The following is a 24,199-nucleotide window of genomic DNA, read 5'->3' as shown; positions in this document are numbered from 1 at the left end:
ACCTAAAGACATAAACGCGCACGCACGCACGCACGCACGCTCGCACGCACGCACACACACACACACACACACACACACACACACACACACACACACACACACACACACACACACACACACACACACACACACACACACAAACAGTCACAGCTGGTATGCATACATACACTGTCATGCCATCAACCACACGGCCATTCTGTCTTCATTTTAGCTGTCGGATGAGCAGACCAGGAGACTGGAGGTATGGCAGATGGGCAGAACAGGAGAGAGAGAGAGAGAGAGAGAGAGAAAGAGAGAGAGGGGGGAGAGGGTCAGGGGTGGGCGGGTAATACTCTAATAAGATGAGATTTTAGTTTAGAGTTTCTGTTGTTCCTTTCATTTCATTTCATTGTATTGTATTTATTTAACTATTGATTTATTTATTTTATTTGGAGGGAATGTGACTCGCTCTTTGCGGGATGAAAATACAGTCATAGACATAATCCCTCTGTCAATATCAGTTTTCGTGCACGTGCGTGGACTGTCGGTCAATCCTCTCTTTGTAATCTGTTTTTCTTTTCATCCATTGATACTCTTCTATCAGACCAGTGTGTTTGTGTTAGTGTGTTTACAGGTCTCGTTTCAAGGCTGGTTAGACCAGATTAGTGACATGAACCGTGCCTTGACTGCCCCCTGTAATAACACAATCAAGGAAATGCATTTATTTAATTCAGCAGGCAGGGACAAAACACATCCCCACTGGCGAGAAAACTTAATGAACAGAGGAGAGGTTATCAAAAGCAGAGGCACAGATTTACTCCCAAACCCCCCAGCAAATGAAATGATGGAGCTTGCACAAGAACTAATTTCAAACGAAAATCGCTCCTGTAAACCTGTGACGTGACAATACAGGTGATTCTGATTCAAATGGAACCCTACCTTCCATGGTCCAGGCGGCCAGTGCATTCACCTATAGGTTTAGTTTTTAGTTTAGTTTAGTTTATTTGATCATCTCATACATTTATACAGTTCATACATTCATATAATCATTGTTACAGGTGATCAAAAGGAATAGGCTGAAGCTGAAAGCTTGTGAATGCCTATCCTACGTATTCATGAATTAAGACATTGATTAGTTATAAGAGGCTTGTGTTACTTCACCATTCAATAACTTCAATAACTAACCAGTGTTAAGTTTTTTGACTGAAGATTAGTGTGTAAGACAGAGGGGGGGGGGGGGGGGGGGGGAGAGACAGACAGACAGACAGACAGACAGACAGACAGACAGACAGACAGACAGACAGAGAGCGAGCGAGCGAGTGAGTGAATGAATAAGAGGTGAGAAAGATGGAGAGAGTAACAAAGAGACAGATGCAGAAAGAGAGGTGAAAGAGACAGGCAGTAAAAGAGACAGACAAGAACAGCACATGAGAAACACTGAGAGAGAGAGAGTCAAAGACAAGCTAGAGAGACAGACAAACAGAGACGACTGGTGAGACAGAGCGAGGAAGACAGAGACAAAGAGGAAGTGTTGTGTAAACTTATTAGACCCTCGACGTGGTGACAGTCTTGAGAGTTTTCCTCTGATATAAGCGTGGTGATTGTTGATTCAGTTGAGTGGCGAAAGCTCAGAGAACAAGATCACACACCAGGCAGTATCACACTAAGTTCTGAAGGTTATTAAGTACATGGAGAATACATGATATGGTTCACATTACGTGACGAGACGATATGAATTGTAACAGATACAGAGAGGAACAAAATGGAATAGAGTATGATATTAAGATGTACAAAATAAAACACGATGTTCTACAATGTAGACTAGTTGTCCTTCAACGGTTGCGTCTCGTATCATTGGGCATACAGTGTCCTGATAACCATGGCGTCACAAGCATATTGTCACTGTCGGGCAGAAACCTTGTATCTCCACTCCAAGTTTCAAATTTGTATTTTTTTTCGTAAAGTAAAGCCCTGCTTCATCATACCAGGTCATTGCACAAAAGTAGTTTAAAATGATAAATACAAAACAAACGGTTTTGGACATACAAGGTTTCCAACCGACAACGGCGATATTTATATGCTTTCGCAGATGAGAGTTAAATCAGTACAAACGGAAGGTTATGTGTGTCAAGGCTAAATATATCATAACAGGGAGTAAGAGAAGGACAGGGAAAGAGAGAGAACGATAAAGAGAGATAGAGGGACAGGTGTGGTGAGCTAATCCAGACTAGTAATCAGACTAGCTAATCCCAGCACCCTTGTCCCCCGGTGTTCAGGCTGACCCCTCTGGGACCCAGAGCCCCTGCAGAACGCTGCAGGACACAGCAGATGGCCCAATGTCCTTCCAAGGTCACACAGACTCACACACCGTGCGTGCAAACGCACACGCACGTTAGCATGCATAGGCAGATACACACTGGGTGCCCAGCAGCACATGTTGGTGCATCCAGCTATGCCGCAAACATTGAATCCTGATTTAATGCTGTGCATAAATCAGCGCATCGTGGCTCGCACCAGAAATAGCTGATCTACAAGCTCATAACGCATTGCATGTTGTCAGTCGTAGATAAGCTACTTTCTGTGCGAGACACCGGCGTGCAACCAAGTATAGATCAGACATAACCGCCTGAATTACAATCAAAGTAAATCCCTCCCTTGCATAGAGATTAGACAGTACACAGACCTGCATGTGGCTGCCCATTCACGCTAATGCGTCCAGCACCTCGTATTAAAATATTTATGGATCTATTCTAAATTCTGCATTTTGCGAGTTACAGATCACTGACTTGGGTTTAATTGACTCTTTAAGTGTGGGTCATATGGCACTGAAAGGAACATGGAATTACCATAGTGTACAATGATGTACTGTGTCCTTCAAGTCAAATGCCATCAAGACTTGGAACTGTGGAAATTTGAGAATGTGACCACATGTCCACTTAGTCATATGGAAATGTCATGACAGTGACTCATAGGAAGTGCTTTGACCATTAGGTATGTGGAAGTATTGACTCACATACACTGTGTGTGTACTATACATATATGTAGCTTTGACTCTGGGCACTCCCTCTTTCTTTGTGGTTTCTACTGTGGTTATATACCTAAACAATAATGTTTAACCTAACTAATCCATGCCTAATCCTAACCTTAAGCCCAACTCTTACTTCACAAACACTATGCCTAATCCTAACCCTACCCTTAACCCTAACCTAACCTCACAGAAACATGGCTAAACATAAACTCAAAACTACGCCCACCTAAGCGAAATAACACAGAGAAAAGATGGAGTTCAGGGACTCTGCGTGTTTACATAGCGAAAATGACGCTTTTTTGGCCCTTGTACGGGTGCTGCCATCATTGTAGATATCAACGTTCATTGGTAGAAATGGTACCATGGTGCAACCGCAGGGATACTTGGGAGAATGTGGTGTTGAGCTTGCCAAAAATAAAACACACGAAGAAGAATCATAGGAACCTTCAGTTCCGTGTTTACTTCATTTTAAATCCGGACAACTAGCCCCCTGCGTGCTTATAGCTCTACAGCAGCAGGTGAAGGAAGTGTATTGCGGTGGGCACACATTTTCATCATAACCAAAACCACTTCCTTGTTGCAGTTCCATAATATATGTGAAGAAACTGATTCAGTTAAGCCACAGTGCTCTCACTTCTCTCTTTCTGCATCTGTGTGTGTGTGTGTGTGTGTGTGTGTGTGTGTGTGTGTGTGTGTGTGTGTGTGTGTGTGTGTGTGTGTGTGGGTGCTTCCTACCATACCCCATGATGCTCGGTGTTTCCCCTGTGCGTGTGATCAGAGGGGAGAGGCAGGGCAGATGCCACTCCTCGTGCCCACAAACTGTAGGCCCACTACCGTTCACTGGGCAAGCCCAGGCCTGTTGTGCCTAACACGTTGTTCTCAGATCTGCTGGTGCAGCTCCTAAGAGGCACATGCACCCCCACTGTGTACTGTATGGCACAATCTCACCCATATAGAGCAAATATCATGTTAATTGCTCGCAGAGAAAATAATCCATTTCTGCTTGGTTGGTTGAAGCTGATCTCAGCATTATGTTGAAAACTAAAATCACATTGACCTTGGAATCTGAAATCTGTGATTGCCTAAGTACAGCTTAGATCACGCTGAATTTACGAATTAGAAATCAACTGATGTTCTTTTGGTGTTTTTGATTACAGTATTAAGAAGAAAGGAGAATAATTGTTTTACTCTTTTAAGTTAATGTAACGGTGATTGAAATAATCAATGTAATAAATCATCAAACATTTTTAGCTAATTTTGATATAAAAAAGTAAAACAACAAACAATAGACAAGGGGGAATACACAGAGAGTGCAACACATAGACACATTGCCTAACAGAAACAGCAACTCTGAATCATTGAAAACGTGATTTAAATACAGGCAAGGTTTGAGAGGCTCTAACATTGGGGGAAGAGGAATTAATGTATCTCTTCAAAACATTAATTTGATTTGTCTCTTATCTTTTACTCGACACCTTCCCTGCCTGTCTCCCTTTGTCTCTGTCTCTCACTAATGTTTTTGTCCCAGTCTCTCCCCCACCACTCTCTCTCTCTCTCTCTCTCTCTCTCCCTCTCCCTCCCTGTCGCAATGCGTGTAGATGTTGCGCAGACAGACTGAAGCCAACACAATGACTCACCTCTGCTCAACTGATGAGAGCCTTATGTGGCCCCGATATGAGGAACTCTCTGCTCCTTAACACACACACACACACACACACACACACACACACACACACACACACACACACACACACACACACACACACACACACACACACACACACACACACACACACACAGCAGTGACTAACAACAGTGTCTCCTTACACGCACATCAATTATTGCTGTTCCCAGATCAGATCAGATCAGAGACTCCAGCACCAGGCCACACTGACAGTGAGCATCCGTCGCCATGCAGATGGGAATATACCAGTTGCCATGGTTACCTGACCTCCAAACACACTTATCAGCTGTCAGGGGACAAATTGCTAAGAGTTACTTGGCTGCTCCAGACAGACTAACAGAATCTGAAAAGACTGTATGTTCACTCTCATTTCATTTCTCATAGCGGTTTTACGATCCAGAGAAGAGAAGTTTTATTTAGCCTGGCAGGGAAATTGAATTAGTAATGTAGTCTCTACGTCCGTGGGTACGAGTGATGACATTATTACTTTCAAGACCGTTTTAATACCAAACTGGCCAAACTGTCAAATATTAAGTAAGCAGGTGGTGAACATTGTGAAAATAGCCGATCTACATGCTCACAATGCCTCGCAGTGCGAGGCGTTGTGAGCATGTAGATCGTCTATTTTCACAATATTTATCTGTGGAACCGAGTCACATTAAATGTAATACCTACAATTCCAAGTGCTTGTGGGGGTCCCCAGTGCAAATATGTTTATTTTGGGGGTCACAGCCTAAAAAGGCTTGAGAACCCCTGCATTATGTTATTCACACACATTAACCACTTCAATCCCAGGCTCCCAGCGTCCGTATTCTGAGGGAAACCTTTGCGGAAAATAGCCGATGGACAAGCTCACTAAACAGGGCTTGGTGAGCATGGCAATCAGGCTGTTTTCAGCAAAGATGTTTGGTGTAGAGCGAAGAACAGAGCCCTGAGAGACTCAGGGCAACCAAGTGCAGGGTTTAAGTGGTCAAATCCTCCACATGGACCCACACTGACCCTACAGCTGGTGACGCTTAACATGTCTCCAGGTTCTGGGCGTGTCAATCACCGAGAGGAAGGCACAGTGTCCAGTCAGTCTGTCAGTCAGTCAGTCTGTCTGTGTCTGTGTGTGTGTGTGTGACAGACATAGCGGGTGTAATTCCAGACTCCTGACTGTGTTTCCCTCGGCTTGGAGCGGAGAGGGGACACATGACCGTATGTTTAATATATGACAAAAATAGCAGATCTACAATCTCACTGCCATCACGACATGTCTTGATGGTGAGGCAGGCAGAGTGTGTGTGTGTGTGTGTGTGTATGTGTGTGTGTGTGTGTGTGTGTGTGTGTGTGTGTGTGTGTGTGTGTGTGTGTGTGTGTGTGTGTGTGTGTGTGTGTGTGTGTGTGTGTGTGTGTGTGTGTGTGTGTGTGTACTAGACGGGTAAGGAGATGCTATCTCGTCATTAACAAATGAGAGCCAGTATCGGGCACACACGCACACGCACACACACAATCAGTCACTCACTCACTCTCTCTCTTACATAAAGCATGTCCATTCTTCACATACCGTAGACATTTTAAACAGTGAGTAGGCCTACCGCCTCCTCCTTTATCGGTGGGAGGAGCTTACTTGATTACCAACGCATGCGCGCACTTGCACACACACACACACACACACACACACACACACACACACACACACACACACACACACACACACTTAAGGATTGACGCAGGGCTCTCAGAGAGTGTAATATGTCAGTGTAAGAGGAAACATTCACAGACACATGACACTCACACGCACGCGCGCACACACACACACACACACACACTCACACACACACACACACACACACACACACACACACACACACACACACACACACACACACACACACACACACACACACACACACACACATGCGCGTAGGACAACCACCCTAAATGTGGTTACAGTGCAATCTATTAGAGTGGGGTCACATTGGGTCAAACAGTGACTGGTCAATATCTAATTAGAAGTGTGACAGAGGAGTGACAACACCTCCTCTCTTTATCTCCACCTCTCCGTCTCTCTCTCCCTCCATCTATCCTTCCCTCTCACCCCACGCTGTGCTCTCTCTTTCCATCTGTCTCATTATGTCTTTGTCTCTCTCTCCCTCCCTCCATTTCCGTCCGTCTCTACTTCTCACCAAGCCTCCCATTATTTGGCAACGTTGGTGGCATTTATCCCCAACGTCCTATACTTGCCATTCATTTGTCGTGCTTGACAGAAATGGGGGGAAAAGACATGTTACAAAAATGACAAAAAGAATAAAGAATGTAACTATGGATGGGCAATATAATCGATATGGCAGTATATCGCTGTATTTTATTTCCCAATACTGTATCGATACTTCAGGCTGTAGTATCGCAATACTTTTGGAGCAAAAAACTCTGTTCCCGTGCATAAAATGGAAAGTTTTAATGAAATAGAAGTTTTGACTCAATTTGCCCATTGTGTTATCAATATAATGTAATGTACATGCATATTATTAGACTACCCAGGTGGTACATGGCAAGTTGGATTTTCAGCTTTACAAAAAAAAAAAAAATTCTGTTGAATATTGCAAAATATCACAATGTGTATCGCATCGCAATATATTGTGATACAATCGTATCGTGACCCAAGTATCGTGATATGTATCGTATCGTGAGGTTCCCATCTCTAAATGTAACCACTAGCATCCCTATGCTGGGGCTAACATTTGGGGAAGATATTTTAGTGTAGCGTGAAAATGGTGAGGAGGCCCAACAAACATCTATAGAACTCTTGGGAATCCGGTAAAACAACATACGGCGGTGTACTTTAGTCGAAAGATGTGTGTGTTGGTTGTGTGTCAGTGCCAGGAAAAAGAAGTAAAAAGTGTTGTGTTTGTGCATCTCCGTGTTCATCAGTGTGTACATAAAGGCAGAAACCTCGTATCTCCAAGTTTCAAATTCGTTTTTTTATAAAGTAAAGCCCCGCTTCATCATACAAGACAAGTCGCAATGTGCCGCATAAAACTCGTGAAAATAGCAGATCTACATGCACACAGCGCCTCGCGATGCGAGGCGTTGTGTGCTTGTAGATCAGGTATTTTCACTATTTTAAATCTTTTTTTCAAAATGATAAATACAAATGAACAGTTTTGGACATACAAGGTTTCCACACGGCAACAACAACAAGGATATTTGATGTTCCATATGTACGCAGGTGTGTTAACAATGCCTGTCTAGATGCGTGTTGACCCCGGCAGTAACCTTACACCAGGCCAGCCCACATGCCACTCTGCCCTCTGTTAGAATAGCACTGGTGTAAAGTAACTAAGTACATTTTATATAATAATTTGATTTGATTATTATTATACAAAACATACATTAACCGCTTCAGTCCTAGGTACATTTCGGCCATTTGAAAATAGCCGATCTACAAGCTCGCAATGCGTCGCAAGATCTGCTATTTTCAAAATACTTTTTGATACATTTGAAAACGTGAAATGGGACATTCTGCATAATGAGTGCTTTTACTTTTGTTACTTTAAGTACACTTTAATTACCAATACTTATGTACTTTTACTCAATTAAATGTAGAATTCCAGACTTTTACTTGTAACAGAGTATTACTACATTGCAGTATTGATACTTTTACCTAAGTAAGAAGTGTGAGTACTTTTCCCACCACTGTAGAATACAGTGTTTGATTAGCCTGCGATTAGGATCTGATTATGTACCCGCATTGTGTATTCTCCACAGTTAGGCTAGAGATATAGAGACGTCATTCAATGACTCAATCAAACCTGTACAATAGGTGGGGACGTAACTTGCAGAAAGACACACCGACTCCTGCAAAAAGGTGCACACACACTGAGAATGAGATGTACACACACACGCACACACACGCACACACAAACACAAACGCACGCAGGCACTCATAGCCAGGGCCTGGTAAGCAGTACTTTTCCATTGTATGGTTTGGTTATTATCACCTCTGTTCTGCCTTTAGCCAGCCTTGCCTGTCTGGTCTTGTCGCAGTGTGCACCTTTTATACTTTTAACACACAGCGTCTGCTCCTATTTACTATCACCCACGTATTGGATCCCAATGTGTGTGAAGAGGCTTGTCTTTGTCTTTCATTGATGGCTTTGCTTCCTAAGCGGCCCACATGTCTGCACCTGAAAAGCATCCAGTAAGATCAGTCAGTTTTTTTTATTGGCGGCCAAATTCCAGAGTCAGACATCGCAATTTCACAAGCAGCGCAGACTCACAGTTCTACCTTTCAGTGGTATAAGCAGTGACACGTTGATTGTCAACTGAAGGAAGTGTGTGCCAAGTTAGGTTGGAGTGTGTGTGTTTTGGTGTGTTCACTGTGTTGGTGCGTGTGCTAACAGCCTGGCCTAGGAGCTGTTTAATCCTATCAACTGCCTGCCATCTGGATGCATACATACTGTAGATTAGTGGGGCTGGGACTTTTTAGGAACAAAAGAACCTACATTAGATCACTTTATCATTGTCCTCAAACGAGTTGAGTAAACATACTGATTTAACAACAGAAGGAAATAGGGTTCAGTTAAGGGTCATAATAACTCTTGTTATTAGAGAGAAAATTAATGAGAAAAGCAAACAAAATTCAGGACTTAACATGTGGGTCATGTAAAACATATCATGACTTGATTTTACCACTAGAGGGTGGTGTTGTTTTAACAGGTGTTTTCTGCTGCAAATGAATACTTCTTCCAGTCCTCAATGCAATCTTAACCTTTGCCCCGGACCTTTGACTCCCTGTCACACGCTAACCCCACTAATCCCTAAATTATCACACATACCGTGGTTATTGATAATCACTTGTATGGCCATTGACATTCACATTTGTGTCTGTTCTGGTGACAAAATACATGCCCTCTGTGTCATGTGGACCATGCTGGTATGGCTGTCATCAATTATGGCTCCAGTGCACCCTTAACCCCTTGCACTCCAAACATCCATTATAATATATTATATCTATCAAGCGCATTGATCCAGCACATGGGCCAATTTCCTCGATGACCAGCCCGTGTCAACGAAGGGCCCGTCCACTGGGACCGCCGTCACTACAGGGTCTCCCTGATGGGAGACACTGTGGCTCCTCTCTTTTGTCAACTCTGACCTCTGATCACAGAGGACTTTTGTATTGATCGGGAAGCAGGAGCTCAGGCTGCTTTCTGTCCGGACACGGAGATAGAGGTAGAGTTACAGTCACAGAGACAGAGAAGTTAGAATGTGCAGTGCTGGAGAATCTCAGGGGCGTATTTATAGACACACTCTCTTTCTAGTTTTCTGACGAGAGCAGTTATTCGATATTTTGAAGATTTTGTTTGGGCTTCGTCTGCCTTTATCGATAGTCTTTAGGGAGAAGGAGTCAGGGAGAGATAGGCAGCAAGGGACTGCCTGTGTGTGTGTGTGTGTGTGCGCGTGCGTGCGTGCGTGCGTGCGTGCGTGCGTGTGTATCATACAGTATAGAAGTCTGAATGCATGCATATATTTGTGTACGTGTGTTACTAACACGCGTACACAAATAACTAACACAGTGTTAGCCTGTACATGTGCTCTATGTATCTGTTTTAAGCCCCTAATTGCATACACTCTCTCCACATCAAAGTCTCACTGATGGATGGATCTGCTTTAGTGGAATAGAACAGACTAGAATCTAATTACAAGTCTTTGATGACTCAATACTCTCAGTGTATCTCTCTCTCTCTCTCTCTCTCTCTCACTCTCTCTGGTCCTTTATGTTGGCAGCATACATGGCTGATGTGAAAGACATGATACGTTGTGACAGGTTTTGATCAGGTTTTGATGTGTCCGTCGGTCTGTGTGTTGTGAACATCAGAGCGAGAGAATCATTTTATTCAACTATAGATCAAATAGAGTTTAGACAGACAGCACTGAGCACAGATGGTTGAGTCACTATGAGACCGGGGCTAATAATTGATTTTCCATTATGCTCATCAATGATTGTATGGCATTCATTTGCACCTGTGCATTAAATGCAATGCCTTTCTTTAACCCTTTTTCTAAGTCACTCCCAGCAGGTCACTTCAGATGGGAACAAGATTATTTAAGAAATCTGTCAAGGACAGTTATTTGTATAAAGTTCAAAGACTTCTTCTCTAATGTGATGAAAAGGACAAATAGCAGCAAGACAATGAAGCCATCCAAATAAGTTCAAAGAGCAGACATGTTAAGTGTTTCGTTCCAAAATAGTATATATATGCATGCGCTGATTGGAAAATTATATATTTGCTTACATGTACCATTATGCGTAATCGTAGCTGGTAAGAATGTAAAGCACATGTTAGCTTAGTGTGATACATCTTTAAAACAACCAATTTTGTTATGCATTTGAACATAGAACATCAGATTTTGAACTACAGCAGTGGTTCTCAAACTTTGATATTTGAAGGTCTCCCCTTAACTCTGACAGTGTACAAATCTAGGCTCCTTTCCCTAAAGGAGCCTAGAGAGTCGCTGAAATCCACTTTGAGAACCACTGAACTACAGTACTGGTGGTTGGCAGGTGTTTCCCATTAAAGGAAAGCAACATTTTGGAACGAAAGGCTTAATGTTCATGTCCCATGAGCAGTGAGGATCCCTAGTCCCCTAGTCCCCAGGCATTTGTCAAACATGTGTGTATGTCTATAGTATGGGCGGTCAGACAGTTACCGCGTTGCCACCACACAGGACAAAGACCGATCCCCAAAGAAGCAGAAGAAGGGGAAGGACATGGACGAGCTGAAGAAGGAAGTGCCCATTGTAAGTACAGCATTGTCTTTTCTATTTCCTATTGGTGCTGGAAGATGGGTTTGGTGCCAGTTCACTTTCAATGTAATCTGCTATATGCATAGTACAGCTATTATACTACTAATGCTGCTGATGCAACTTCAACACTATACTTCTACCACCACTATTGTTACAATTGCTACTACTATATCAATACTACTTATACTATTGATATATATATATATATATATATATATATATATATATATATATATATATATATATACATTGATTTATATAATAACACACACACACACACACACACACACACACACACACACACACACACGCAACAATAATAATAATCATATTTTAGTTAACTATTACAGATGATTCTTTCTGTAATGGCTCTTAATTGATCATGAATCAGTAATGACAAAGTGCCCATTCACACTATGTTCTCAATAACTACATTTTATTTATTTTTTGGCATGAGAAGCATTTGACAGCAAACCGTTTTCAGTGTTTTGAAGAAATGCTCTCATCCAGAATATCAGTTGAAAGTGAACAGGCACCAAATGTGGTGGAGAGAGAGGGAAGATCTTCCCCGTTACAGGACAAAAGAATGACTGTAGGTGGTAACAGGGGCGACCTGTAATCCGAGGGTCGTCAGTTCGATCCCACATTCCTGCCGAGGTGTCCTTGAGCCTGGCAGCCACTCACCCCTCAGGTGATATGCATGCGTGTAGTCAACCTTGAATTACACAGTGTGTAATTCAACTCTATAGTCCATGGATATATCGTCGTTGTCGGGTGAAAACCTTGTATGTCCAAAACCGTTTGGCATTTATCATTTTAAAAATGATTTAAACTAGTGAAAACAGCCGATCTACAAGTAGATCGTCTGTTTTCACTACCTTTGTGTGACGGCCTTGTATGATGAAGCAGGGCTTTACTTTGCAAAAGAAAATACAAATTTGAAACTTGGAGATACAAGGTTTCCACCCAACAACGACGATATGCTGTTACTATTTTAGATTCCTAACTAAAATAACTAACATTTTTATCCTTAAATTAAGCTAGTCTTGACTAGGTTTTTGTACTATTTCCTTTGTGTGTATACAGTAACTGTTTGGCACTGCTGATCTATGGAGAACACTAAACATCTCTGTCTCCTTCTTCCTCTAGACGGAACACAAGATGTCTGTAGAAGAAGTATGCAGGAAATTCAACACTGACATTGTCCAGGTGAGTTTCATTTGAACTGTTACGTCATGTTCCGTTCACTTATGTCCGTCATACTAGACTCTAGCATAACGGACATAAGTGAACGGAACACCATGACGTGGTGTAACTAGAGGAGTGTTTCTCAACCACTCTGCCGAGGACCTTTGGCGTGTCCTTTGAGATGCTTTGTTATGCCCTTTGAAATTTGACAGTTAAGTCACAATTTAAGGACTTTTAAAACCCTTTTAATACCTCAAGAAAGAAAATAAAAACGACCATTACTGCATCAAAAGTAATCAACAAACTATGTAAAAACTGGTAAAACATTGGCCAAATTGTAAAATAATATAAGAAAGAGGCAACATTTTGAAAATAGCCACACACACATATCTAGGTGTGCCCTGGGATCTTTTGGCTATGAAAAGTGTGCCCTGGCAGAAAAAAGATTGAGAAACACTGAACTAGAGTACTATATATACCTGTACTGTTCCAGTAACTGGCCACTAGATGGCAGTATAATACTTTTAATGGATGGTATTATGCTTGCACACAGTCACACTCCTTCCTTACACAGTACAATAGCAATGGGTGCTTTTCACAGACATCTTGACTGGTAACTCAATTGATTGTGTTTTATTTAGGTGTTTGTGTGCTATCATCATGAAGGTAACTGTACAGCAGCTGGCCATGTTGGAACATTTAAATTAAACACAACCACAACAAATGTTAAGTTAAGGTACTTTGTTCCTGATAGCATGTCCAGGGTTCAATTCCCAAGTCTGGAGGCATATTTGGTGCAATTCACTCCCAGATGTCTCTTTCGGGATTCAAATTCAAAAATAGTAAAATACTTTCATATTTTTGTGTGATGCTTTAGTACAGTATGATCAAGTATGGTGTTAATTTACCCAGAAAAACACCAAAAGTAAAAAAGGGGTGTTTCTGCCCGACAGAAACAATATAATTTGAAGTAAATGTTAACTACAAACTGTTCCGTCTCCTCTGCTCCTCTCCCCTGTCATCCAGGGTCTGACCGCGGCGAAGGCGGCAGAGTATTTGATCAGGGACGGCCCCAACGCTCTCACCCCTCCCCCCACAACCCCTGAGTGGGTCAAGTTCTGTCGCCAGCTGTTTGGTGGCTTCTCCATGCTGCTATGGACCGGCGCCATCCTCTGCTTCTTGGCCTATGCCATCCAGGCTGCTACTGAGGACGAGCCTGCAGGAGACAATGTGAGAGGACACCTTAAACACGCACGCACGCACGCACGCACACACACACACACACACACACACACACACACACACACACACACACACACACACACACACACACATTATTATTTAAATAGTATAGTAAGTAAGGTATAGTAGCAACTTGGTACAGATGGTGCAGGAATCCCAATCGTTAGTAATCCGTAGTTGCTGTGGTTGTATTCCATTGGCAAACCTTCTTTTATCGCAACAGTTCACAAATCTTGCAGCTGTGTTCACACATTGTCGTATTTCTCCCAGTAGGTAATCTAAGTATGGGTCTTTTGTCGTCGGTCATGTTTTCAAACTAACTTTGGGTGTATCTCTCTGTGTGTCTGTTCCCCTCTCTGCAGTTGTATCTAGGTATTGTGCTCACAGCTGTCGTCGTCATCACCGGGTGCTTCTCATACTTCCAGGAGGCCAAGAGCTCCAAAATCATGGAGTCTTTCAAGAACATGGTGCCTCAGGTATACACTTCTCATTATGAACATTTTGTGTTGCTGTGCCTTCAAATTAAGGCTTATTCATGTTCTGTTGCGTGCCGAAAATAGAAGACAGTACAAGCTCACAATGCGTTGCAGATGTGACGTGTTGTGATTGTGAGCTTGTAACCTAACACATACTGTACACTCTCAAGAGAGAGCATCTGTCGTGTCAACACAGTTATATCTGCTCTGGCTTGTATCATCTTGCCATCTCCACAATAAACGTGTTTGTACCACACCATAATTATTCATCCTAATACTTTTCATTTTTTTATCACACACTTTTATGACATATTCTGTTTTGCATCCTGTCTGCTGTTCTACAAAACTATAAGACTTGTTTACTGCACGGTAATGTCCTAAAAAGAATTAGGAAGATGGATAAGGCAAGATAGGGCCCTGAGTGTCCAAATGGACCCGTAAGGGGTAATGACTAAAACCTATTCATTTTCATTCACATAAATAGAAGCAGACTCGATAAATATGTGTTTGTGTGCGTGCGCGGGTGCACTTCTGACCACCGCTCCTTGTGTCACTGCAGCAAGCGTTGGTGATCCGTGAGGGGGAGAAGGTACAGATTAACGCAGAGGAGGTTGTGGGCGGAGACCTGATAGAGGTGAAGGGAGGAGACAGGATCCCTGCTGACATCAGGGTGGTCTCTGCTCACGGCTGCAAGGTGGGCCTACACGCACACACACACACACACACACACACACACACACACACACACACACACACACACACTGTCACATTATGATTCACATGATAATTTATTAGTTGGTAGTTTATAAGTAACAGCTAAGTTTATGTACACAAATGTAAACACACTGACGTTAGTACCCTGACTCTCACGCATATTGTTTTTCCTGGTTCCAATAGGTGGATAACTCCTCGTTGACAGGTGAATCAGAACCCCAGAACAGGTCACCTGACTGTACCCATGACAACCCTCTGGAGACCCGCAACGTCGCTTTCTTCTCTACCAACTGTGTGGAAGGTATGGCAACCACTAAAGTGTGCAGTGTCTGTAGAAAGTTCTTTTTAAATGTTAGGTCACTCATGTGTGGCAATGAATACATCATGAGAACACACTGCTAGCCATTTTGAAGTATGAACAAAATGGTCACCATGCGAATTTGGTCAATAAACACAAGAACGGTCACTTATAACAGCGGTTCTAAATCCCCAGAGGGGCCCCCAAATTATTTTGGTGGGTCCCCAGATGATTAACTTAATGTGCAACATTGTTTTCTCTCTCAATAGTAAACAAACCAACATAACATTTAAGTGTATAGATGGTATAAGCACATTTCTAAAGTGACAATTGAAGGACTTTTTAATACCACTAAAATGGCAAATTAAACATTGGCCAAATTGTCAAATTTTAGAGGCAGAAAATGTGAAAATAGACGATCTACATGCTCACAACGCCTGCTAGTTTCACAATAGGACCCTGTTATACAAGATCTAATGCATCAACTCTTAGTGCTTGTCAGGGTGGGGGGTCCCCACTTAAAATATGATTATTTTGGAGGTCGTGGCCTGAAAAGGTTGAGAACCACTATCTTATAAAATAGGAGAAAAAAGACCAGTCAGTAAAGTCCTCCCACTCCCTGCCTGTCTCATTCCAATGCCCTCAGGCACTGCACGAGGCATTGTCATCTGCACCGGAGACCGCACCGTGATGGGCCGCATCGCCACCCTGACCTCCGGCCTCGAGTCCGGCAAGACCCCCATCGCCAAGGAGATTGAGCACTTCATCCACATCATCACGGGCGTGGCCATCTTCCTGGGTGTCACCTTCTTCATCCTGGCCCTGTTCCTGGGCTACACCTGGCTGGAGGCCTGCATCTTCCTCATCGGTATCATTGTGGCCAACGTGCCCGAGGGGCTGCTGGCTACTGTCACTGTGAGTAGGACAGAATGAGAGATAACAAAAACATTGAACTGGGAATGGCATGGCTCCAGTGTGGATCTCGGACATATCTATGACATCTAGGACATGACTCCCAATTTTGGCAAGGTTTCAGCCCGATCAGAGACCCATTCACTTCCGTTATAAAATTAAAGTTAAATATTTTATAATGTATAAAACATGTGTCCTACTATAGCAGTGTACTAGATAGATTTGGCCCTCATCGGTATAGCCTTTGGAAGATTAGCTCCGGACACACATTTAGACTCCTGTAGTGCCACGCCGTGTCATAATGGCATTTACGGCCACGCCGAAAACGTAATGTTTACATTTTGTGATTTTTTTCCCCTCACATTTTGTAAATCCATTATCTCAGAGCCACCGTCCTACAGACTAGTCCCTCCATATTTGGGCAAGACTTTATTGTATGCATCCATCCATGTGTTCAAGCAAAGTGATTCCATTCCGTGGTGCTCTACATTTAACGCTATCTAAATGCAGAGTGTGTGTTCTCCCGTGCTCTAGGTGTGTCTGACCCTGACTGCCAAGCGTATGGCCAAGAAGAACTGCCTGGTGAAGAATCTAGAGGCCGTGGAGACCCTGGGTTCCACCTCCACCATCTGCTCTGACAAGACGGGCACCCTAACCCAGAACAGGATGACCGTGGCCCACATGTGGTTCGACAACCAGATCCATGAGGCTGACACCACCGAGGACCAGTCTGGTGAGCTAGAGCTCAAAAGGTTGAGCCTCCCCTGCTGTGCAAAACATGCAGACACATTGTGATCTAGATCCGCTTTTAGATCTGCTATTCCCCCCCTCCAGCCCACAAGCATCTCAGTGACCCCATTAAAAAAATATCGCTCCCAGCGCCCCACTTCTCTGTACGCCCCCCTGGAGGGCTGTACTGCCCTGTTGAGAGACACTAACACTAAATACTTTTAATTTCTGGTGCCTACATCATTTTGGTGTTAGTGTTAGGGGCAGGGCACATTCAAATTAAATTGTGTTTAATAGTGTTTAGAGAATTTGTCCAAAAAATTGAATGTGGAGTGGTTGTTGTGAAAGATATACCAGTGAAATATTGTAACAAATATGGATTTTGTTTAATTTAAAAATGTACAAAGTATCATCTCGAAGTTACTGAAAGAGATCACTAGTCCATTTCAGTTCAGTTCAGTTCAGTTCAACGACCAATGATTTTCGGATAGTGTTTGCAATAACTTTATTGTCACATCACAGGTTTACCGGTGTAAAAAAGAGAAGAAAAAAGGACATATACTGTAAGAGACTATAATAAGACACACTTGACAGCTGATAACGGAACAGAGAAATAAGTTGATTGAGAGAGCGTATTGAGAGTGTATTAGATTAGAAAATAGTCTACATAGTTGCAGCCCTGCTGACGTTGTTGGTCTTCCTCTTCTTGTGTCTATAGGCGCCTCCTTCGACAAGACGTCGAACACGTGGGTCGCCCTGGCCCGCATCGCTGGCCTGTGCAACCGGGCTCAGTTCAAGGGCGGCCAGGACGGCCTGCCCGTGCTGAAGAGGGAGGTGGCCGGCGACGCCTCGGAGACGGCCCTGCTCAAGTGCGTGGAGTTGTGCTGTGGCAACGTCAGGGCCATGAGAGAAAGGAACAAGAAGGTCGCTGAGATCCCCTTCAACTCCACCAATAAGTACCAGGTCAGTCCTTCAACTCCACCAATAAGTACCAGGTCAGTCCTTCAACTCCACCAATAAGTACCAGGTCAGTCCTTCAACTCCACCAATAAGTACCAGGTCAGTCCTTCAACTCCACCAATAAGTACCAGGTCAGTCCTTCAACTCCACCAATAAGTACCAGGTCAGTCCTTCAACTCCACCAATAAGTACCAGGTCAGTCACAACATGCTAGGTTAAAAACAACCCAACTTGAGTTATTTTTTAACCCAACGCCTGGATCGATAGTGGACCGACCCAGCGGTAGTTAATTTGACCCAACAAAATGGGTTGCTAATTTTAACCCAACAAGATGGGTTACATATTTAATCCAATTGCTGGGTAAAGTATTACAGCCCTGGGTCAATTCTACCCAATGAATTGGTTAAAGGGGCCCCACCATGCTTTTCAAAATATATATTTTACATAAATATTGGCATACGCACACGCACGCACACGCACACACACACACACACACAGACACACACACACCAGGGCAGTGTTCATCAAATGGGGGTACGTGTTCCCCTAGGGGTACGTGGAGGTACTGCAAAACATTGACAGTATTTGTGTGAACCTGATAATCTGTAAATTGTTAAACCAAATTACATCAATACGTTGACTAGTACAACTGTTACTGATGTTTATTTGCATTATACTGTTTTATTTTGAACATATTGGCATTGGAACTGGACTTTTGATGTACATTTTATATAAGCAAAATGCTGTAGTCAGGGGAAGGCTTCAGTACTTGGCTTCAGAAAGAGGGCACTGTAACCAAATAGGTTTGTGAACCACTGCACTAAGCATTAACAAAAAAGTTGACAAGTAGAAAGTTCTAAAAAAGAAGAAAAAAAAGTAAAAAAAAAAAAAAAAAAGTGTACAGCTTTCAAACAGTAGGATTGCTTATTGTCAAGGACCGAATGATCTCCTTTTCCAACTGTGTTTTTTCAATGGAATGAAGCACAGGGAGTTTTCAGCCATTAATTAATGACCTCCCTGCAGCAGCTACAGCCCTTTGATTAAATAGGATTTAGGATTATTATTCTATTATTCTATGTCCAGAGTTAAGTAATTTTCGGGTTTTGTCCCCCATTCATAAAACGATAAAGTCAACTTCAACTCAACGAGTCGACTTGCAAAAATCACAAGTCGTAAAACGCACATGCCGAATCTGAAGCCGGTGGGACGAACGGTTCTCGAGATACGCGGATTACATACATACATACATACATACACACACACACGCACGCAGAGACTTCTCGCATTTATTGTAAGATGACATTGACATGATCGTGAATGTCGTGAGCTTGTAAATCGACTATTTTTGTCACATGGTACAACATCTAACTTCCTCTCCCGCTTGGTCCCCGCCTGCAGCTCTCCGTCCACGAGACAGAGGACACCAACGACAACCGCTACCTGCTGGTGATGAAGGGGGCGCCAGAGAGGATCCTGGACCGCTGCTCCACCATCTTGATGCAGGGCAAGGAGCAACCCATGGACGAGGAGCTGAAGGAGGCCTTCCAGAGCGCATACATGGAACTGGGAGGACTGGGAGAGAGAGTCCTGGGTGAGGAGGGCTGAGGAATGAATCAGTGGTAATGGATGGTGAGAGAGAGAGAGAGAGAGAGAGAGAGAGAGAGAGAGAGAGAGAGAGAGAGATAGATTGACATATCTCGTTTTTACTACAAGAATTAAGCGAACCATGCCGTGCCGTGAAACACATTTCACGGGTTCTGGATTTGTTTCCATGAGCTCGGCTCGGTTTCAGCGAAGCTTCTCAGAAGCTAATTCCTGCTAAGGAGATACTGCTAGTGCCCAGTGTGCGACACTTGTGTGCGACGATCCTATAAACGTGGGCATCTTGAATCAGACGGAGGCTGTAACTCAGACCTCTCTTCACAACCTGTTTCCCTGCAGGCTTCTGCCACCTGATGATGCCAGAGGACCAATACCCCAAGGGCTTCGCCTTCGACACGGACGACGTCAACTTCACAACAGAGAACTTGTGCTTCATTGGCCTCATGTCCATGATCGACCCTCCCCGTGCTGCCGTGCCAGACGCTGTGGGCAAATGCCGATCTGCTGGTATCAAGGTAAGATAGAATGTTATCTTCATTATTTATCTATGAAGTTCTCCTCAAAATGACGTAAGATCTATCAGTTAAGTTCTCCTCAAAATGACATAAGACATCTATCAGTAAAGTTCTCCTCGACAGTACAAATGAGGTGCAATGAGGTATATCCAATGAGGTGCAGCCAAAGGGTAGATCTGTGCCCATACATGGTGTTACATGCGAGCCCACACTGTTTCGTAAGAACAGTATTTCTAGTTTGATTTGATTCGATTTGATTCGATTGTGCTAGTAATTGACAAGAGCAGTAACGGCTGTTGTCCGTTAAATGGCTGCAAGTGCAAACGTATTGCTATGACAGAGGTTGGAGACTCTGTTAAGAAACCCAAATCCAAGCCATGTCTTTGACTTCTTCTTTGTTTTAGGTAATCATGGTCACTGGTGATCATCCAATCACAGCCAAGGCCATTGCCAAAGGGGTGGGCATCATCTCCGAGGGCAACGAGACAGTGGAGGACATCGCTGCTCGTCTCAACATTCCTGTCAGCCAGGTCAACCCCAGGTTAGTGGCACGCACCCACGCACTCACACACACACCCCATCACAAGTATAGTAACACATACTGTACACACATACTGTATGGTATCATGGGACAGTCAGTCTCACCACTTGTCCATTCTTTCTGCGTGCAGGGACGCCAAGGCGTGTGTGATCCACGGTACCGACCTGAAGGAGCTGTCTCAGGATCAGATGGACGACATCCTGAGGAACCACACAGAGATCGTGTTCGCCAGGACTTCCCCACAGCAGAAGCTCATCATCGTAGAGGGCTGCCAGCGAATGGTACCCACCGTTTCCTACATTTCAGTGCATGCTTTGATGGCATGCATCTTACAGTATAAGCAACATCCATGATTATTTTTATAGATTATTTACTTCTGATTATTTACTTTTACACCATTTAGGACCAGCTAAATTAAAAGAAAAAGGGAGTCCACCTGCTTGGCTCCCACTGATAAGATCAAGGCAGAGACAGACAAACTCTTTGTCACACTGACTCCCCTCCCTTATCCCCCCCTCTCTCTCTCTCTCTCTCTGTGTATCTTTCTTCCCTCAGGGTGCTATCGTAGCTGTGACAGGTGATGGTGTGAATGACTCTCCTGCCCTGAAGAAGGCTGACATCGGTGTAGCCATGGGAATCTCTGGCTCTGATGTGTCCAAACAGGCTGCTGACATGATCCTGCTCGATGACAACTTTGCCTCTATTGTCACAGGAGTGGAAGAGGGTGAGCACAGAAACACGGAGAGAGAGAAATAAAGAGAGAGAGAGAACAGGCAAAGGACTAAATGGATTGCAGTGGTTTGGGGAAATGGATGATTTAAGGGGATGAAGTTGATGAGAGAGGTTTGTTTTCTGCATGGACAGATGTACAGTATGTAATCATATTGTGCGACGGGAGAATAACTTGTTCGTAGATCACTATTAGTCATAATTAGCAACCAATATTGGCAAGTGCAAGGTTCAGACAAAGACTCATAGGTGGACATGAGGCAAGATGAGGCTTTAGAATAAAACCAGAGAGTGGAATAGCAGAGCCGATTTGTGATTTGTGTTCTCTTCTGTCTGCAGGTCGCCTGATCTTTGACAACCTGAAGAAGTCCATCGCCTACACCCTGACCAGTAATATCCCAGAGATCACCCCCTTCCTGTTCTTCATCATGATCAACATCCCCCTGCCCCTGGGCACCATCACCATCCTCTGTATTGACCTGGGAACTGACATGGTGAGACAACCACTCGTGCAGCATCTACAATGCAGTACCTACAATTCAATAATTGCTGCTACAGTCCCAGAGGGCTTTACAGGCCCACAGTTTACATAGTGTACAAAACAATAGTAGTAATAGAACAACAATTCATAGACCTTAGAAACAAACTATACATACACTAACATCAATCAAAACACAGGAATATGAGGGATTGAGGGATATCAAAGAGTCTGTAAAGTTCTTTTTACAGAGGTGGATACATTTTGGTGATTCATGCTTTTTGTGTTGTGTACCGTGATTTTGCACAAATGTTTTTTTATACAAGAATGGATGATTACCAGACGTCAGTTAAAATGATAATGCTAAAAGATCCCATTCCTCTACATTGCCCTTCTATCATGTCATACAAGACTAGAATGAGATGTTAATTCTTCCTGCTTCCTCCAGGTACCAGCCATCTCTCTGGCCTATGAGGCAGCTGAGAGCGACATCATGAAGCGTCAGCCCAGGAACCCAGCCAGGGACAAACTGGTGAACGAGAGGCTGATCAGCATCGCCTATGGACAGATTGGTGAGTGGACTGAACTGAAGACACAGCTAGTCAGAGTCACAATGACGATCAGAAACTCGTTATTTGACGTAGAGACAGTGGTGCAACTACACAACAATTAACATAACCACTCATGCAGTGTACTAGTAGAGTAGATATTGCATAGGCATGATGAAAAAACATTATACACATTACACATTTCACATATGATGAGGAATAGCATTGCAATACATAAATGAAAAGCCATAACTGGGCAATTTACATTACAATTAAATGGTTCGTGTACAATGTCAAACTTTGTGTGTGTGTGTGTGTGTGTGTGTGTGTGTGTGTGTGTGTGTGTGTGTATGTGTGTGTGTTGGTGTCCAGGTATGATCCAGGCTCTGGGAGGCTTCTTTGCGTACTTTGTGATCTTGGCAGAAAATGGCTTCCTGCCATCAATTCTAGTAGGCATCAGGCTGGATTGGGACGATCGCACCTGCAACGACCTAGAAGACAGCTATGGACAGCAATGGGTATGTGTATTGTGTACCGTACCGCAACGCACCGTAACGCAGCTATCAAGTATATGCCTCCATTTACAAATGTGTACAGAAACACTTTTCCGTAGACAATGATGACAATGTTTGTCTTTGTGCATAGCAGACACAGTAGAGTCCCGAGTGTTCATATTAAGCCTGAGAAGTGAGAATGTAAAGCTGGACCATTGCATTTTAGTTACATGATCCTCTCTGGGTTTTGCTGTTGAATTGCACAGACATCTGTACAGAATACAGACTGTATGCTGTATATTTGTATTGTTATTTATCCTTTTTTTTCCCTCGCCTCCCTGTGCCCTCCAGACATATGAACAGAGAAAGATCGTAGAGTTCACCTGCCACACAGCGTTCTTCGTAAGCATCGTGGTGGTCCAGTGGGCCGATCTCATCATCTGTAAGACCAGGCGTAACTCTGTCTTCCAGCAGGGCATGAAGTGAGTCCAAGCACACCTGTTGCACTGTGTTGAGTTTCACATTGGAAACCGCAATCCGTAGCTTTCATGTCGTCGCCAGGTTTCAAACCCTGGTCTACTACTTGTCAACCATTAGGTGGCCTACCCGATACCAGGGTCTACATGTGCTAGTTATATTATATTAACCCAATCTACCATACAGGTTCAAATAGCATTTTATGACGTTCCGGGTTGTAGCTTTAAGGAACACCGCTGTTTTTCAAGCTTATCTCTGTGTCTTTCTCACCAGGAGTAAACATTGTTACATGGTGCTATTAAGTCCATCAGTGCTCTCTGTATTGCAGAAGAAGCAAATTGAAAGAGCCACATGGTGATGTAGTTACGTTGACAGCAACAATTAGAGTCATTTTCCCCTCTGCCACTAAGAGCAATGACCTCAACACAGTAGAATAATAATAAGAATAGTGTTTATTTCAGCCGGTATTGCATATAATCAATATATTTTTGTGTCAATCTCTTCTAAACTATAAATATCACAAATTGGCTGAACAAATTGCACACATTTCACAGTGGAGTATTCCTTTAACCACACAAACCATGCCCTAGCATCCCTATTCTCTGGCAAACAATCTGTAAAGATAGCAGATCTACAAGATCTACAACCTTGAGAGTTTGTAGATCAGCTATTTTCTTCAAAGGGTTTTGATGATGAGGGAGAAAGGAGCAGACCCCAGACAGCTAACTATATCATTTTTAAGTTGTTTGTCATCTCTGTCTTCATGTCCTCCTATGGAGTGTCTGACTGTTTGTGTTCTTCTGTGTCCATCAG

At 43.4% G+C, this 24,199-nt stretch overlaps 1 protein-coding gene across 1 annotated transcript in view; it reads left to right on the top strand.

Annotated features, from left to right (window-relative positions):
- The window catches only part of atp1a3b (ATPase Na+/K+ transporting subunit alpha 3b), a 31,956-nt gene that overhangs the window by 6,586 nt on the left and 1,171 nt on the right, over positions 1-24,199 (top strand). The window contains exons 3-20 of the mRNA XM_080745873.1: positions 11,406-11,477; positions 12,633-12,692; positions 13,698-13,901; positions 14,276-14,389; positions 14,949-15,083; positions 15,287-15,404; positions 16,048-16,316; positions 16,848-17,046; positions 17,761-18,005; positions 19,401-19,593; positions 19,944-20,119; positions 20,524-20,660; positions 20,791-20,941; positions 21,216-21,384; positions 21,729-21,883; positions 22,316-22,439; positions 22,788-22,933; positions 23,261-23,391. Of these exons, the coding sequence (XP_080601999.1) occupies positions 11,406-11,477; positions 12,633-12,692; positions 13,698-13,901; positions 14,276-14,389; positions 14,949-15,083; positions 15,287-15,404; positions 16,048-16,316; positions 16,848-17,046; positions 17,761-18,005; positions 19,401-19,593; positions 19,944-20,119; positions 20,524-20,660; positions 20,791-20,941; positions 21,216-21,384; positions 21,729-21,883; positions 22,316-22,439; positions 22,788-22,933; positions 23,261-23,391 (2,798 nt within the window). The remainder of the gene's footprint in view (positions 1-11,405; positions 11,478-12,632; positions 12,693-13,697; positions 13,902-14,275; positions 14,390-14,948; positions 15,084-15,286; positions 15,405-16,047; positions 16,317-16,847; positions 17,047-17,760; positions 18,006-19,400; positions 19,594-19,943; positions 20,120-20,523; positions 20,661-20,790; positions 20,942-21,215; positions 21,385-21,728; positions 21,884-22,315; positions 22,440-22,787; positions 22,934-23,260; positions 23,392-24,199) is intronic.

This window comes from Nannobrachium achirus, assembly GCF_963921795.1.
Source record: "Nannobrachium achirus genome assembly, chromosome: 2".
NCBI lineage: Eukaryota > Metazoa > Chordata > Actinopteri > Myctophiformes > Myctophidae > Nannobrachium > Nannobrachium achirus.
This window is presented reverse-complemented; position numbering and strand designations above follow the sequence as displayed.